At 40.1% G+C, this 16,635-nt stretch overlaps 1 protein-coding gene across 1 annotated transcript in view; it reads left to right on the top strand.

Annotated features, from left to right (window-relative positions):
* Positions 1-683: 683 nt before the first annotated feature.
* Positions 684-16,635, top strand: part of foxo6b (forkhead box O6 b) — a 33,354-nt gene continuing 17,402 nt past the window's right edge. Inside the window, exon 1 of the mRNA XM_062989962.1 lies at positions 684-1,133. Coding sequence (XP_062846032.1) covers positions 684-1,133 — 450 coding nt within the window. The remainder of the gene's footprint in view (positions 1,134-16,635) is intronic.

Genomic DNA, 16,635 nt, shown 5'->3' on the forward strand with positions numbered 1-16,635 from the left:
GATGCGGACGAAATATTAATCTTCCATTTAAGTGACACAAACAATCGCGAATCGTTTCGAAGCACTCGTGTGCGTTTTTGCGTTACCGATTCCCCCGAGTCTGTGTAATAATCCTCAGCCTGTAGTATAATCGTGCGCTTGTATAATACGGCGCAGTTGCGTTCTCCGTGCGTGCTGTCAGTCAGTGATTGCGTGCGCGCTTGTGTGTGAATCCGATTCCAAATCTAAAGGGAAAAACAGAACGGAGACCCCTGGCTCGCAGAAGCAGACACAGCTAGGATAGATATTTTTTTGGTTTGCCTTGTTTTTTGGGAGCTCGATGAGATAAAATTTGCGGGTTCGTGCCAGTCGGGCGCGCAGTCTGTCAGAACAATCAACTGTTGCTGCTTAAAAGGGGGTGTGGAGATTTGCGAGGCTTTCTCATGTGGCTTTGAATTTGGCACGGCGCGGCGCGGCAATGGGCGTGTGATTCACTAACATGGAAGAAAGACTGTTGCTAAAAAGGATGCGCTGGGTTTGAAATTGAAAAAGAGTCGCACACAATGACCGCTACGGGCTTTTTGCGCTGTTGGATACGCTGGTGAATCAGGACTATAGTACGAGATACGTGTTCGTGCAGGAGACCGGTTGGATTTTTTTGTGACCTTGTCTGAAACAAACAAACAAACAAAAAAGCTGCCCAGATGCTGATGATGGAGAACGGCGGGATGGAGGCGCATCAGGTTGAGCACGAGCGCGAAGCTGATTTTGCCCGGGCGCGCTCGTGCACCTGGCCCCCGCTGCCGCGCACGGACGAGTTCGAGGAGCGCCGGGTTGCGTCTGTGAAAACGGAACAGTTCGAGGTGCCGTCATGCCGTGCACCGGCAGCACCGGCAGACCTTAAGCACCCCACCGGAGCACCGGTGCCTCTCTCGGCCGCAGCGGCCGCACTGGACGCGGCTGGTCAGCTGCGCAAGTCCAAATCGTCGCGGCGGAACGCGTGGGGGAACCAGTCTTACGCCGACCTGATCACGCGTGCAATCGAGAGCACGCCCGAGAAGCGCCTCACGCTCTCCCAAATCTACGACTGGATGGTGCGCTTCGTGCCCTATTTCAAGGATAAAGGGGACAGCAATAGCTCGGCCGGCTGGAAGGTAAAGCTTGTGCAACCATCAGGGTTTTATTATGCATGACAGGATAATGTTAAATACACGTAGTAGTAACAATCCCATTGTGTCATCCATTGATCGAGTCCATAATTGACAATGATGCCTCGTATCATGACGCACAAGAGGGCTATGAATGGGGGGCACGCCGGTGGAGAGTTCACTCGGTTCATTGCACTAGACTCGAGTAGCGTGCGTTTGGTATTAAGGCTAAAAAAAAAAATCCAGTCCGCCCAGATTTTCGTGCATATGTGACGCATTTGTGCTCTTTCAATTATGAGTGAATTGAAGTCTGGCGTCTGAGCAGGTCACCCATAATCATAGTAAGGCAATTAACAAAATACAGGTATTCAGAATAGTTCCAAGACTTAGTTTTAAAAGAGGTATTCACATTTAAGTTTTCTTAAAAAAAGAAAATTAAAATATCCAAAACACTCCAAATTTAAATTTTATTTAATAAAATATTTAACACATGCATACACTTACCTAGTGCAAAGTTTTTCTCTGCCCCACAGTGCACATATTTCCAATCAAACTAGGCTATTTCTAAATGACCACTTTGAGTTGATTTTTAGACCTGAAACACCTGAACCACTTGTCTTACACGGTCTCATTAAGCAGGCAAAACTTCATCCACAAGGGGGTGCTATTGACACAAAATAGAAAATGCCATGCAAGTATTCAGGATTCTTATTCAGAATACAAAACTAATGCATTTGTATTCAGTCCAGGATGCACTCAAGAAAAAAAAAAAAAACAGTATTGAAATCTTTATATAGTGCCTTTCCCCCCCTCAAAATGCATACTTTAAAAATATGAATGCTCAGATTTTCTTTTGAAGAGTAGCTCTTTTCCCTACAGCACAGCTCACAGGGATGTCAGTTGCTCAGACTTCTGAATGGCAGCTGTGGATTGATTTCTCATAAACCTGGCTTGTACCTCACTGGATAAGTCACTTGCAGGCTGAAGTTTTTCAACAAGACCCTGTCGGCCCTGTAATAATGCAATTCGAGTGTTTTGAATACTTATTTAGAATACAAAAATGTATTATTTTTTAAAAATACAGTTATCAGAATAAAGTCTATTGAAGAATACTTTTTAGTACTTTATGCTTGAGAATACCTAAAATCTAATATGTGTCCCCTCCCCTTGATGACTAGGTTTATGTACTTCCAAGCACTCTTTTTTTGAGTGCATGGCTTTTACCATTACACCACATGCTCACTACATACAAGTCTACGTAGTTTAAGGAATAAAAGAACACATTATTCTAATGAAGTGACTTTTCTCTTCATAGAACTCCACAAGGAATGTCAGCTTTACAAATCTGATACAGAATTAGATTTTATTGGTCGATTTTTAGAAGCAGTGCACCTCATGGACTTATTGTTGACTTATTGTTAAGTCGCTCAGTCTTTTACATTTGGTGCACACACAAGTGTCCACAGAAGTGTGTATTCCAAATATAAAACATATTTTTACATTTCAAGTCACATTTTATTTTTAAAATACTTGTTAATATGTGCATAAGATTGCCAAGTCCACAGTTTTCCATTTAGAAAGGAAAGGTCTATTATTAAGAATACATTTGTTAGAATACTTTTTAAACACTTTGTGTAAAACACGAAAACTCCCAAAATCCCAAATATCAATGTAGTTTAATAAAAATCATCAGTGCGCACATTATTTTCTGATAGAATAGCTATTTTCCTTATAGCGCTCCACACAGGAATGCAAGGTGCTTGGTTTTGTACTGTTTTTTTTTTAAACAGACCTTTAAATCCTTTCCAAACAAAAGTTTATGGCCTTAACCATTGACATTTAAAAAAAAAATTCACAATGTACAAATGCTTCATTTACATAGTTTAAAAATCTTCTTATAGATACATAGTTACATGAAATAGCTTCAAGGCAAATGGTAAAGCAGTAAAGTAATTAAAAATATAAAACTGCTATATAAAAGTATTCATAAAGTATATATTTTAATGATTAGGTTTACTAACTAAAAAAAAGACATGAATCAGTTTTTAAAGTATTCTGCCCAACCCGGTCCAGAAGACTCAAGTTATTCCATCCACATGGCGTCTGGTTTGGGTAAAAACACACACTCAAAACATGAACGCATCCATCCATTGTACTCTCAGAGACAGACAGAGACAAGGACACAGACAAAAAAGAAAAAGAAACAAAAGACACAGAGAGAGAAAGAAAGTGAGAGAGCCGAATGATATTAGATTGTATCCAGCAGTAATATAATGCGCCAGCTTCAACCCCAAAAGTAAACCGCAATACTTGGCAACAGATAAATGCAAATGATGTCAGATTGGGACCGTTAACCCATGTGTGGCCTGTGGCATACTTTTCATAAGAATCTCATTAGTTTTCTTTTTTACTCTGTGGTTGATTGAGTGCACATGTTTCATAATGTTGTACATAAGGGATCTCTTTCATTTGATCTGTTTTAGTCTTTTGGAAGGTTTTATTGCTTCTCTTTCACACCTGATATTTACAATCGAACACTGACAGTGCCATGTTTCATGAACTGTAGGGGACAGCAGGGTTGCTTGGCATGGATTTCATATATGACGTATTTGACAGACATACAAGGCAACAATCTATACAGAAATTTCTTAGAATTAGTTTATTTAAAACTGATGAATTCATAATTCAGGATCAATTTTATAAATGGATTGATGGATGCAACAGATGAGTGTTGAGAGAACCAAGCAACAGATGGACTACAGTCAGTAATTGCATGCCCACACCATCTACATCTAATTGGTAGGTGTAGCTCATAAAATGGCAAATGAATGTATGTTAAAGTCAGGCAATCCCAAAAGTGCTCATTGAGTGTGTATAAAACCCTGTGTGTTAAAAGAAAGTCACACTAATAATAATAATAAAAAAATTATGTGTTTCTTACCTTAACAAATTAGAACTTTCAATTCATTGTACAAATTTAATACAGTTAAAAGAGAAAAACATTTTAGTTTTACGTTTATATCAGTTGAATCATTTGGCGAGCTGTTTTTATTAAGGCCTAACAGTGAATAAGACCACACTTAAACCCAACATATATTTGCCTGGTTTGTAAACATGAATCCTTGGGTGTATTCAAAATTATTTACACATGTGGACACTTGGACTGGGTGGATTTTTACAGGGTGATTCACTCGAGTCTGGTCGTTTACGAGACTGTAGTTAAAAATGGAATGTTGTTGGTACCTGAAAAGGGTAAGTAATAGCCATTTTATTGTAGCCTATAATATCTGAGAGCACGTAAAAAGCTATTAAAATATTATTGCTTACAAACTGCTGGACTCTTTCCTAGCAGTGGATGAACACTGAGATGAATCCCACAAATTGTTTGCATATGATGTTTGAGAAGGTGTGTTTTGAATGCATCAGTGATTTCGAGGCTTTGACTTTGAATCATATGTATTCAGTCCAAGTCACTATTTTCAAATGCAATATTCAGTTACATTTAATTAGTCATTCATTCATTTCTTTTTCACTAAATGCTCCATCTACACCATAAAAAAGCATGCCAATCTATTAACAAATCACACACACTCATATCAATGCCAATTTGAGTAGCCAGTTCACATTTTTCATATTTCAGTGAATATTAAGTATTATTTCACCCTTTTCAATGTACGCTTTCCCATTACAGAAAGGCTGTGGTTCCTTTATACTGGTCCACTCCACATAAAAAATCTAGTTTGTTTAATTGACCACTGGTTTTTTGGGGGGGTCTTGTGAATGATCATTAGGATACTTTTCTCTTGCAGACCATTAAGACCTTATCTACAAAGCTCAACGATCGTTAGTCCTTTGCTCTGGAGAAAAATCTTACACTATTGTTAAAACAGTGTACTCAGTATTCAGCCATCAAGTCAAACATTTACATACACTTGATAATGACATGCATGTCTAAAACATGAATTAATTTAAATTATTTTGCAAATACATTGTGTTTAATTTATTTATCTTAAAATGTCAGAATCTCATTGGTTAAAAATATACATTTAACATTTATAATGTTGTAGCCAGCGCTCCTAATTTCTTTGTTAGTACTTTTCTGACTACAGTTGGTGACTTTTCCTGCTTAGATAAATAGGGCTAGTTTGACTTTACAATTCATTTGAAAAATCCTAAAAGCTTTGTTTAGGCCTCAGAAAACAAATCAAGGAATCTGGAGGTATTTTAAGCAACATCAGGTCCCAGATCATCTGTACCAACAGGCATCAATAAGTGCAAAGTACAACCCCAAATCAGGAAAAGTTGGGACAGCAGGAAGAATGGGACAGAATAAAAGCTGAAACGCTAAATCACTTGGTATCCTCGGTGCCAAAACATCTTTTAAGTGTGGTGAAAAGGAACGGCAACATTACAAGGTGGTAAATGCTTTACTGTCCCAACATATTTTTGGAATGTATATTAACAAATGAAATAAAGTTGAGCAGACAAAACATGAAATATCCTGGGTCCAAACGGTCTGCAATCAAATAAAAGTCAAGTAAATGTAAGAATTTGTTTTTTATTATTTGGATTTCCCATACTGTCCCAACTTTTTCTGATAAGGGGCTGTACATGTTCATGCACTTTGCCAACCCAAACTGCCACATATTAATGAGAGGAAATTCAGATATCATCTGAAGGATGACCAGATATAACCTAAAGCAAAAGAAAAAGGAATTAGTCGCTGCTGGAACACAGGTGTCACTGCCCACAGTTAAGCCAGCAATAAAACCTCCCTGCTTTTGATTAGCCCTCTTGTTGTTGATCACATGAACAGAAAAGACTTTTAAAGGAATGTTTGGTGGTTAAATGAAAGATTGCAATTTTTGTTATAAGTGACTGTATCTGAGGTGAAAGCTGAAGCTTTCAAACCCAACAGTATTGTACTTACTGTAAGCACAATGATGGTAGTATCATACTGCCAGTGGAACTGTTAAAAAAGGCCACATTAAAATTCTACGTGTTCTGGATGCAATCAGATGTTCCAACAGTATAAATATAAAAAGTTTTGTCACAACTAAATTACACCTGATTTAAGTTTTTGAAATGGTGATCTCAAAGTCCTGTCCTCAATCTTGTCAAAAATATGTAGACTGAAGTATATGTTCCAGTCATACATATTGTCATGACAAACAGCTCTCTTACGACTGTATGTAAACATCAGTACTATTATGAACACATACAATGGAATCACTCTAGTCTGACGTCATATGTTATTGTTTACAACTGTGAGGTGATTGTCTGAATTGAATCTTGCTAAATTGAATATTTTCTGATGTAAGACCCTCAGACTTAAAACTGCACTAATCCTAAAACCTTGGTGGCAAAACTGGATTTAAATCTGCCCTAATACCACAGGATGCATTTGTCCTGCCCGGAGATCCACAACTGTGTGTTTTTCCTAAGCTTCTATTGGTCTGTGTAGCAGGGTGTGGGCTTTGATTGGTTGGTGGACTGTAGCAGGAGTAAAAAACAACTCGTTTCAATCAAAACAAAGTTGTGGTAAACAGGATGACATGTCTGAACAGTTGGCATCAGCTTTTAATAATTCTTTAAATCTGACATGCAAGCAAACAACAAAAATGCAAGCAGGCTTGATTTTTAATTTCACATAGTACATTATGTGGTCAAAAGTATGTAGACATCTGACCAAGGGCATGAATACAGTGTTGGTACCACACCCGAAAAACCTTTTTACAACATTTGGAATGTGTGTTTTGAATTCAGGTCAGTTCAATTTAAAGGTGTTCAGTGGGGTTGAGGTCAGGCCGACTTTACTTCCCCCAGAGGGGTACAGGCACGCTAAAACAGAACTGTCCCCACATTGTTGCTACAAAGATAGAAGTATATTATTTAAAGGATTGATTTCATACACCTCTTTGCAATGAATGTGGCTGAAACACCTGTCCTTAATACATAATGGGTGTCTACATACTTTTGGTCATATAGTGTAGTGTACATATCATGTCTGTCATGTCACAGAAAATGCCAGAAACAATGGGATCAGAGAGAAGCAGATACAATAGAAGAGCGACACTGTCAGAAACAAAAAGACTGCAATTAAAAGCCATCTTCTGTAATGTGAAAGCTGGTGGCTTGAAGTCTGCCTGCGGGCACCGTGTCTAGCGCCCACCGTGGCTCTAGCCTGTCAGGCACATGGTGTAGAGTCAGCCAACCACTATTAATGCAAAATTAATCTGTTTTCCAGGAAGCTTTCCAGGACTCTTGGCTCAGTTTGTTGAAAGGGCAGGTTCTGTGTATATGCGTGCTTGTGTGGATTATCAGTGTCGGAAATTAAGGGTTATTACCATTAGGGATTCTTTACTGGAGTGTTTGGATCCTGGAGTAACAAGGATAAAATAACTGTAGGCTTTTTAAAGGATCTGGCACAGCATAGATTAGCTCGTGGACCATGTATAAATAGCTTGGGTGGTGCAGTGGTGTATTAAGCTAGCCCACCACCGCTGAGACTTGGGTTCAAATTTTATTGGCATTGTTGGTTTGCTAAGTGTCTACACAGAGACGATTGGCTATGTCTTGAAAGCCCTGCAATGGAAGGCGCCCTGCCTTTAGCCCAGTGTTTTCCAGCCCTGATGCGACCCTGATATACACATTATTGTCCAAATTATGAGTGACTTGCATATCTGTGAGGCAGTGATAGCTTAGTGGTTAAGGTACTGGACTAGTAAACAGAAGGTTGCCGGTTCAAGCCCCGCCACCACCAAGTTGCCACTGTTGGGTCCCTGAGCAAGGGACCCTCAATTGCTCATCGTGTTCAACTCATTGTGTGTAAGTCGCTTTCGATAAAAGCGTCTGCTAAATGCTGAAAATGTAAAGGTACGATTGGTGCTGAGACATAATTGAGATTGAGATTCCCATTTTTCCTGGGAATTCCATGGTTATTTCCACAAGACCACACCTGGATTCATTCTGCAAGCACTACAACAGCATTGCTTTATAGAAAAGAAACAAATAATGGGTGTTTGACCGGCCTGCCTGCAGTCCAGTTCCATCTACCTTTGAAAATAAACCGCAAGCCGTAGCCTATTGGTTAAGGTCTTGGACTACTAATCAAAAGGTTGCGGGTTCAAGCTTCACCACTGCTAGGTTGCGACTGTTGGGCCCTTGAGCAAGGCCTTTAACCCTCAATTGCTCAGATTTTATACTGTAACTATAATGTAAGTCGCTTTGGATAAAGGCATCTGCTAAATGCAGAAAATGTAAATGTATGGCGCATCAGGGAGTGGGGAATTGTATCAAACAAGAATGAATTTGCCCAAACAAATAGGGCTAGTTTGACTGCACTTATTAAAATACATCAAACAGTGGTCTTCTGCCTACCAAGTATGAATAGACATTTTTTTGAAAGGGTTAGATGTAATTCAAGACATACATAAAAAGTCTTGAATTACAAGCTGTTAGAAAATGATGCTGCCCACAGTCAAGCGAGCTTTACATCGTAATTGGTTAAGTGGCTGTGTTGCTTCAAAAGATGTCACTTCAAGCGCAATTGGAGTTTGGTGCTCATCAAATGGACAATCAAATGATCAACTGGCCTATGATTATCTAAGCTTACTTGATTGTGGACAGTGACATTCATCTTTAAGCAGGTTTTAATTACTGACATTTAATGATAATAGATAGTAATCATTGTTTAAAAAGGAAGGATAGGGATATTCCGTTATTCTCCTCCTCAGAGAGAACAACAGTCTGGACCCTACCAGTGCATGCCAGTGCATGTTGAGAGACCTAAAAAGTCCACCCAAAGCTGCCATGGCTTTAGAGAACACCATTGGCATTGTCTTAACAAAGACAGAGCAGAAGGACAGAGAGCTCAGTTGGCAGCTGGCTTGGCACCGCTTCATGAAAAGCCACTCAGGACGGGCTTTCTCTGGTTAGAGTGTGAAGCTGCTCTGGGCTTCCCTAAAGCCATCATTTGGATGTCTGGGGTCTTTAGAAGTAGAACAATGGATGCTAAGGGTACATTATTGTACAGCTACAATCAGGGATGAACTGGCCATTGGAAGCACTGGGACGATTCCCTGTGGGGCAGTGGATGTGTGGACTGGAGCCAGAGAGAGAAAAGGGGGTGGGGGTGAGGAGTCATTAAAAGGAACAGTTAAGGGAACAGCCAATCCATAAAAAACGAAGAAGAAGATGCAGAGTTATTTGTAAAAAATTATGTTATGCAACCAAGCTATGCAATATGGCTAAAAGTATGTGGACACCCCTTTAAATTATTAAGTTTAGAGTTTAAACCATATTAATTGCTTTGTTGGTAAAAGATTTATAAATTATTTATATAAAATGAATTATATGTTGGGCGGCTCATGGGTAGCAGTGTCACCTCACAGCAAGAAGGTCCTGGGTTTGATTCTCCCCATGTCCATGTGGGTTTCCACTGGGTGCTCTGGTTTTACACAAATTCCTTAAGACATATTTCAAAATGTTGTGGAATGCTTTCCCTAAAGATCAGATGCTGTTATAGCTGCAAAGTCAGGCCAAGTCCATATTAATGACAGTGTTTTTTGGAATACAATGTCTAACAGGTCAAGTCAGATGGTTACATAGTGGTTACTTTGGTTATGCATTAATGCCTCCATCATTGTCTGTTTTGCCACCACTTTATCCTGATCAGGGTCCAGGTGGGTCCAGGAAACACCCCGGGTTGCCAGTTTATCACAATGCACACACTCACAGTTTTTAGTAGCTCCAATTGGCCTGACTGCATGTTTTGGACTTACGTGCTAGAGAATCAAACGAACAACCCACTGCTCCACAGTGCCGCATATGCTGCAATCAGGTTTCTTTTAATTTCCATACCCCTTTGTCTATGTACACATGTACAGTACAAATAATGTGTGGTGCCCCTGGAGCAGACAGGATGCATGCCAGAGCTGGGATTCGAACCCTCAACCTTTCGATTGATAGGCCAAAGCTCTACCCACCAGGCTACTACAGTTCCGCATATTGGCATTAATTAAAATAGATCACACACACTTGCACTCAAGGCAATTTATGTTCACTGGGAGAACATGCAAACTTCCTAAAGAAAGGACCTGGACCACTCCAGCTTTAAATCAGACCTTGAGCCACTGAGCTGCCCTAAAGGAAATATTAGAGCTGCCTTGTTGTGAACAATACACATTTGCTATCCTCTTACAACGATTGTTTTCATTGGCTGTGGTACAAAAGTACAAGGTGAAAAGGAAATTCCACAGTGAGGGAACATCAGAGCCTGGAGCTGTTTCTTCCAGACGGTGGATTTTTGGACTCGAGCCCTGACGGTTGGTCCCACTGTAGGCCTAAGGGCTGCAGGTGTGCATGAGCTCCCCACATGCTTCCATTAAATCTGTGGAAAGAGCCAAAGTCTGTGCATTCTATCCCCTGTGAATTTGGGAGGTTCGGAACTCATGAATTTGCTCGATTCGCCAGCACGTCACCAAGTTCTGCTTCAAGCTGAGGAATCACAGAATCTTGGAATTCTACCAAGCGAAGTTGCTGCAGGGATTTCTTTTTGGTATTTAGACCCATGCAGAGCATGTATTGTGTGTGCGCATGTGTGTGTATGTGTGTAGGCTGAGTCTGATGGGACTGCATGTTTAGGGGATGCGAGTCTAGTTAATAATTGAGTCAAGGCTCATTATCACGGCAGTGCAGATCTCATTCTGATTCCACCTTAATTACAGCCGCGATGCTCCGACTGCACACGCTCCCCAACACACACCCTCCAACGCACCCTCTTTAACACACACTTTCATACACACACTCTTCATGCACTACCCAACACACACTGTAACACACTCGAACCCACAACGATTTTCAAATCACACTTTTCAACACACACAGCCTTCAACATGCACCCCCCAACACCCTTTCTGACTCTCTTCAACTTAACACACACTTTTCAACACACTCTTAACATTCTTTCATACAAATACGCTCCGACACACACTTTCCAACCTTCTGCAAACACTGACCCATAAACTTTTGCTCTGTCCATGTTAATAAACACAGTGTTTGAATTTCTTATGCTGTTTTTTTTACCCTATTGTATTATGCTTCCTCTCTACTGATGCTGGTCTCCACCCTGGTTGAGGAGAGCCATGACTAACACATGCCCCCTCCGACACGTGTGCAGTAACCCACTGCATCTTTTCACCTGCACGAGGCGAGTTCATATGCGAATCAGATTTGTGTACGGAGAGACACACCCTGATCACATGATCCCTCGTCTCTGTGCAGGCACCATTAATCAGCCAGCAGAGGTCGTAATTGCATTATTCAGTCATAATTGCAGTTATGAAGTCCCGTCTGACACCCCCTTAAACAACAGCTAATGATTGTTGGTGTAGGTGCCCAGCCTGCTGAAATGCAGAGCTGAGTTTCAAACCGACAAGTTTGAAATGTCAGCTCTGGTGTGCTAGCATGTTTTACCACTGCGCCACCCAAGGTTTTCTCAGCTGTAGGGGTTCTTTGGGGTCCTTTTTGATTAATAAATGGGGTACAGGTGGGTGACAACATGTATAAAGAAACAGAGGGGTACAGTTTGTAATTGTATACCTGCATAATTTATCTATATAGAAGGTGTAGTTTATTTAATAATTTAATCAATAAATTAACTTTCCAGATAGGTGTACCTAATAAAGTGCTCAGTGAGTGTATAAAGCTGGTAGATTGCATGCTGTCCTAAGAACCCTGGGACTGGTCCAGCCTCCAGTCACAAGGTGGGTGAAACGGCTAGTCTTTATTGCCCTTAGATGTGACTAAGTGACTAACTGTAATGCGAAAGATTTGTGTCTAGTATTTTCAAGCAGCACTGGACCCACCGTGACTTCGACCACAATGAACAGGCTAGTAAAAAAAGTGAATGAATTTACAGATCACACGTGTGTGGCATACGAAGCAGAGGAGGTTGATTATGAAGCAGACGGCGCATACACGATGCATAAGATAGTAGCCGAGTGTGGCGGGTATGCATGTCATTTTGATGAAAATGGGTCATGATGCAGGCCACGCTGTGTTTAGTATGCTGTCCATGTGTCTCCCGACTTCCACAGACCACAAATAGCCTCGGATGAACCCTAACACTCACTGTCTCTCTCCGTCTCTCAGTGTGCGATTCAACATTTTATCGTCCGAAGACGTCCATTCCAATCAGAGTGTTTGCACGATAGCTTTGAAGTAAGACGCCGCAGTTCTTTCTTTCCTCCTCTCGGTTTTAATTGGCCCGTGTCACTGTGCCGTTATTGATTCGTTGCTTTCCTATAAATTTCCAAAATTCGACTACATCAGATCTCTGGTTTCATTACAAAGCTTTATTCTCTTTGATGATTTGCCACTAGATTAGTTTGTTCTTGTAGGAGCATTAATGCGCACGCTAAATCCAGCCCGTGAACACACTCAGAGCGGATGATGGACCAGAAGACATTTCATTTATCCTGGTCAGGGTAGATCTGTCACCTAGACCTGAATTGCTGAGCATGAGGTGGGAATACACCAAGGACAAGATGCCAGTCCATCACAGGGCCACACATTTACTTACACGATCACATTCACTACAGGCCACTTCACTCAAGAGGGCAAAGTATTTGGGGTTGGGGGAGTAAATCCACCACTAACAAACCCCATCCTGTACCACGCACCAGATTTGTTCATATAGGCAGGCGAACATTGTGCTTCACATGTAGTCTCAATATTCCTCTACTGCACATGATCTATCTGCATTACTCTTCTGACTATGCACAGGCTTCTTTGAGTGATTGTCCATTTCTGTAAAAAAACATTGCCACAGAATCTTCATTTAAACTTTTTGCAATACTCCCTCAAAATCTGAATTGTTCCTCATATGAGCCTGCTTTATTTATAACAGTGTGAACATCACATGAAATCTAACATTTTCAATTCCAGTCTTGGCCACTCGGCATTGAGATTCATCGCTGGATTCCAATTTTGTGATCAAATCTGATTTTGTTTGTAGGCTGTTCATATTAGCATTTAAATGTGCTCCATATCTGACATCAGGCTGAACAAATTGCACCCCTGAACTGACTGGTATGTGCAGAGCGGCGCTTCATCTGAGATTCATTAAGACATGATATAGACTTAAGCTTTAGGCGCAAAATTCTCTGTTTTAATACTTTTCAATTTGATCATGCCTATGGCAAAAAAAAAAAAAAAAGAAATTTTAAGTGTTGATGATCATGTGATGCTCTTTTATTGACCCTCGTAAGTCTATCAAAGTGTGTTTCCTAAACCTGCTGGTTGGGTGACTCTTATAAGGTAACAGGTTTAAATAAATTTAGGCCAATACGTGTTTTTGATTATTGTACATGTCCTTATTATTTGTGTGAATATTTCACTTTTTAATCAATAAATCAAACTATTGTTGTTAATATTTAATTAATTTTTCTTATACTTTTTATTATAAACCAGAAAACAGCAGCATTCCACAACAGTCTCATTATATTGAGAAAAAAAATGACCTGTACTTTTTAAATGACATTATTGAATAGCAAAAGGATAACGTTAGTGAATAACCCTATGGGGATTTCTTTCCATCCAAAATCATGACAAAGGTTGGACACTGATGCCAGGCAGTAAGGCCTCGTTCAAAGTCAGCTAGTTTTCTGATTCCACCCAAAGGTGGGTAAAAGATAAGTAAAACCACCTCTTTATGGACTTGTGCACTATTGCATTAACATATCGAAACAGGAAACGTCTTCCCCCTAAAGTGCTGTCACAGTTTTCTCTTTTTAAATAAAATAATGGGACCGAGTAGTCAAATGGTAATCAAATAAAATCAAATTGCCGGATGGTGAAACTCATGCAGTCTAGTGGTAGTGTGTTTTACACCAAGGTTTATAAGTATCCAGTCCAAGAGGCCAGCTGCTTATAGGATTCGACTGCTGTTAAAGACACTGTTTTAGCTTTTGAAGTGCTAAACAATAAGCTGTTAAACTAAAAGCTATAACTGGAGCTCCGTTGGACAGTGGGTTTTCAGAAAGGCCCTGCTTTACACCACTTTAGCTAATGTTTGGCATTGTGTATGGTGAGCGTAGGCCTGAGAGCAGCTGCTGGGCCACTTAACCAAAATTCCTGTTGTGTGCTATATGCATCGTCATATTATTTGACTATGACTGAGCTGTTGTTTTTTATTAGTAAAGCTTAAGCAAGGTAGAGCTTTGATGAAATGACTTGTTAGAAGGGTCGCTGTCTATGCCAGTGCCACATTGGAAGTCACTAAGTTGTGACACATTCTACTGTCAGTGATTGTCTAACATGATTACATGGCTGTATGCTTGAATGTACGTATACACTGTAAGCAATGGTTATATCCAAAATACAGTGGAGACTCGATTTAATGGACTAAAAAGGGGGGAGCACTGGTCGGTAAAATGCGATTGTCCAAACAGCGAAGTTTAGCACTTAGGTCCACATAAGTGCTAAACCTGCACATATGATAAACAGTACAGTGAACAATGTAAATAGATATGTAAATATGTAATGTAAAACCTGTAAATTAATAATAAAATTGGTGTACTGTACTACTAGGGAGAAATTAATTCACCTTGCGTGGTGGAGATGTTTCTTTTTTGCCGTGATCTTATAGTGGGGACTTAAAGTTTCTATTATTCTGAGTCTGAAGCACTGCTGGTGGCTACTGGAGCAGTGCTGGTGCATAACTAAACTCTAGGACTTGCAAAAATGTAACACAAAACACTGAAAAAAGCAAGAACAAAGTGAGCCTCCCAAAAAAATAAAGCTTGTCACTCATGTAAACTGAGAGACGTGCGCCGACTAGTGGACAATTACTGACCTACTGGTCTTGGTCTGATTCTTGTGGGAATTGTAAACAATCGGACCGGGCATTCGGTTTTCCAGATTTTGTCCATTATATCCAAGATTCGTTACCAATTAAAAGGGGTGGTGTGGGAGGAAATGCTGATGGTTGGTTTGACAGAGGATGATGTTCAGGGCCAGAATAGATGGAGACGAATGATCTTGCCTGGCAACCCCTAATGGGAGCACCCAAAAGAAGAAGAAGGAGTAATCTTCTTACAAAATACTTTGTTTCAAAAGCAGACTCCACTACCTCACTTTTGGAAGATGGAATTAAACTAAGCTTTGTACTTGTAGGTCCCAACTTGAAAGAAGTTGAACTCAGTGGGGGAGAGGGGTTTGTTAGGGTTTGAGCGAGTAAGTTAGTAAGTTTGTAATTTGTCTTGTTTTAATGAACTTCTCTCTAAGTTTTGCTCAGACTTCTCATTTCTCTGAACTTCACCCCCTTGCTTACCCAAATGAACCCCCCCCCCTCTTTTCCCAACACTGAAACCCATACGCACTAAACACACATTCCGGCATCCTCATTACCAATTCATGAGCAGCGTCTCATTAGACGCTAAGTTTTAGCATGAGCCTCTGAAGTGGATGGCTGGAGCAGTTCTTAATATTTTATATGTCTCCCATCATGGAGCTACAAAGTCACCCAGGCTTTTTCTTTTCTCCTCCTTTTCTTCTTTTCATTTTCTTCTGCTTTCTTTACATTTATTTCCATTTTAGCTCTCTCTGTGTTCTCGCAGGCTTGCTGGAAGTCTGTTCTGTCTGCTGTGCTAACCTTAACTCAAACTGACTTAATTGGGCTGCCTTTGTTTCAGAAATTGCAGCTTTACCTTTTTCCTTTACTGTAAATAGGGGAGTGGAGACAGAAGAGAATTGGATGACGTTTAAGTGCAGGAAATAAATAGGTGAAATGAAGTAAAGATACAAATAAAACAACTAATGCATTTCCATGCTAAGAATAATCAGGTCAGGGAGCCGATTTGCCCTATCTAGGGATTCCAAAAAGTAAACATTAATTTTATTTTTGATGTTTTTGTGGTTTAAGATTAGAATAATTCATTTAAATCTTTGCACCACTCAGAGTGCAGTTGTGTTATAATTTAGTATTATAAAAAAATAGTAGCATAAGAAAATAAATGCATGTTTGCGATTTTTAAATGTACATCTTATGCTTCCTTTTGTGTAGGATTTGTGGGGTGTAGGAACAAAGGTTCAGTGCAGTCGGGGTCCACAGCAGTAGAAGACTTATTGGCTACACTAAATTGAGAGGAAAAGGGAGAAAATGCATAAAAATAGTAAAAAAAAAATGTGCAAATGGACATGAACCATAAGCTGCACTTGAAACCGCTGTACTTAAATATCTCATTATATCTGAGGATTGTTTAAATCAACAGACATTATAGAAACAGGGGCAATACAAGCAAAGATTACTAACAAGATCCATGAAACAGAACTACCCTAAACGAACCCTGAATCTCACTACTCTGCAGGGATGTGTGTGTGCATCTGTGGTTTTGGAAGGGGTGGGGGTGGAGTGTGTATGTCTGGACTGTAAGAGATGGGCAGAGCTCTGAAATAAACCCACGCCTGAAGTCAATAAAGCCAGTGTCTGAGTATATTTGAATAT

This window comes from Trichomycterus rosablanca, chromosome 2 (genome assembly GCF_030014385.1).
Source record: "Trichomycterus rosablanca isolate fTriRos1 chromosome 2, fTriRos1.hap1, whole genome shotgun sequence".
NCBI classification, from domain to species: domain Eukaryota; kingdom Metazoa; phylum Chordata; class Actinopteri; order Siluriformes; family Trichomycteridae; genus Trichomycterus; species Trichomycterus rosablanca.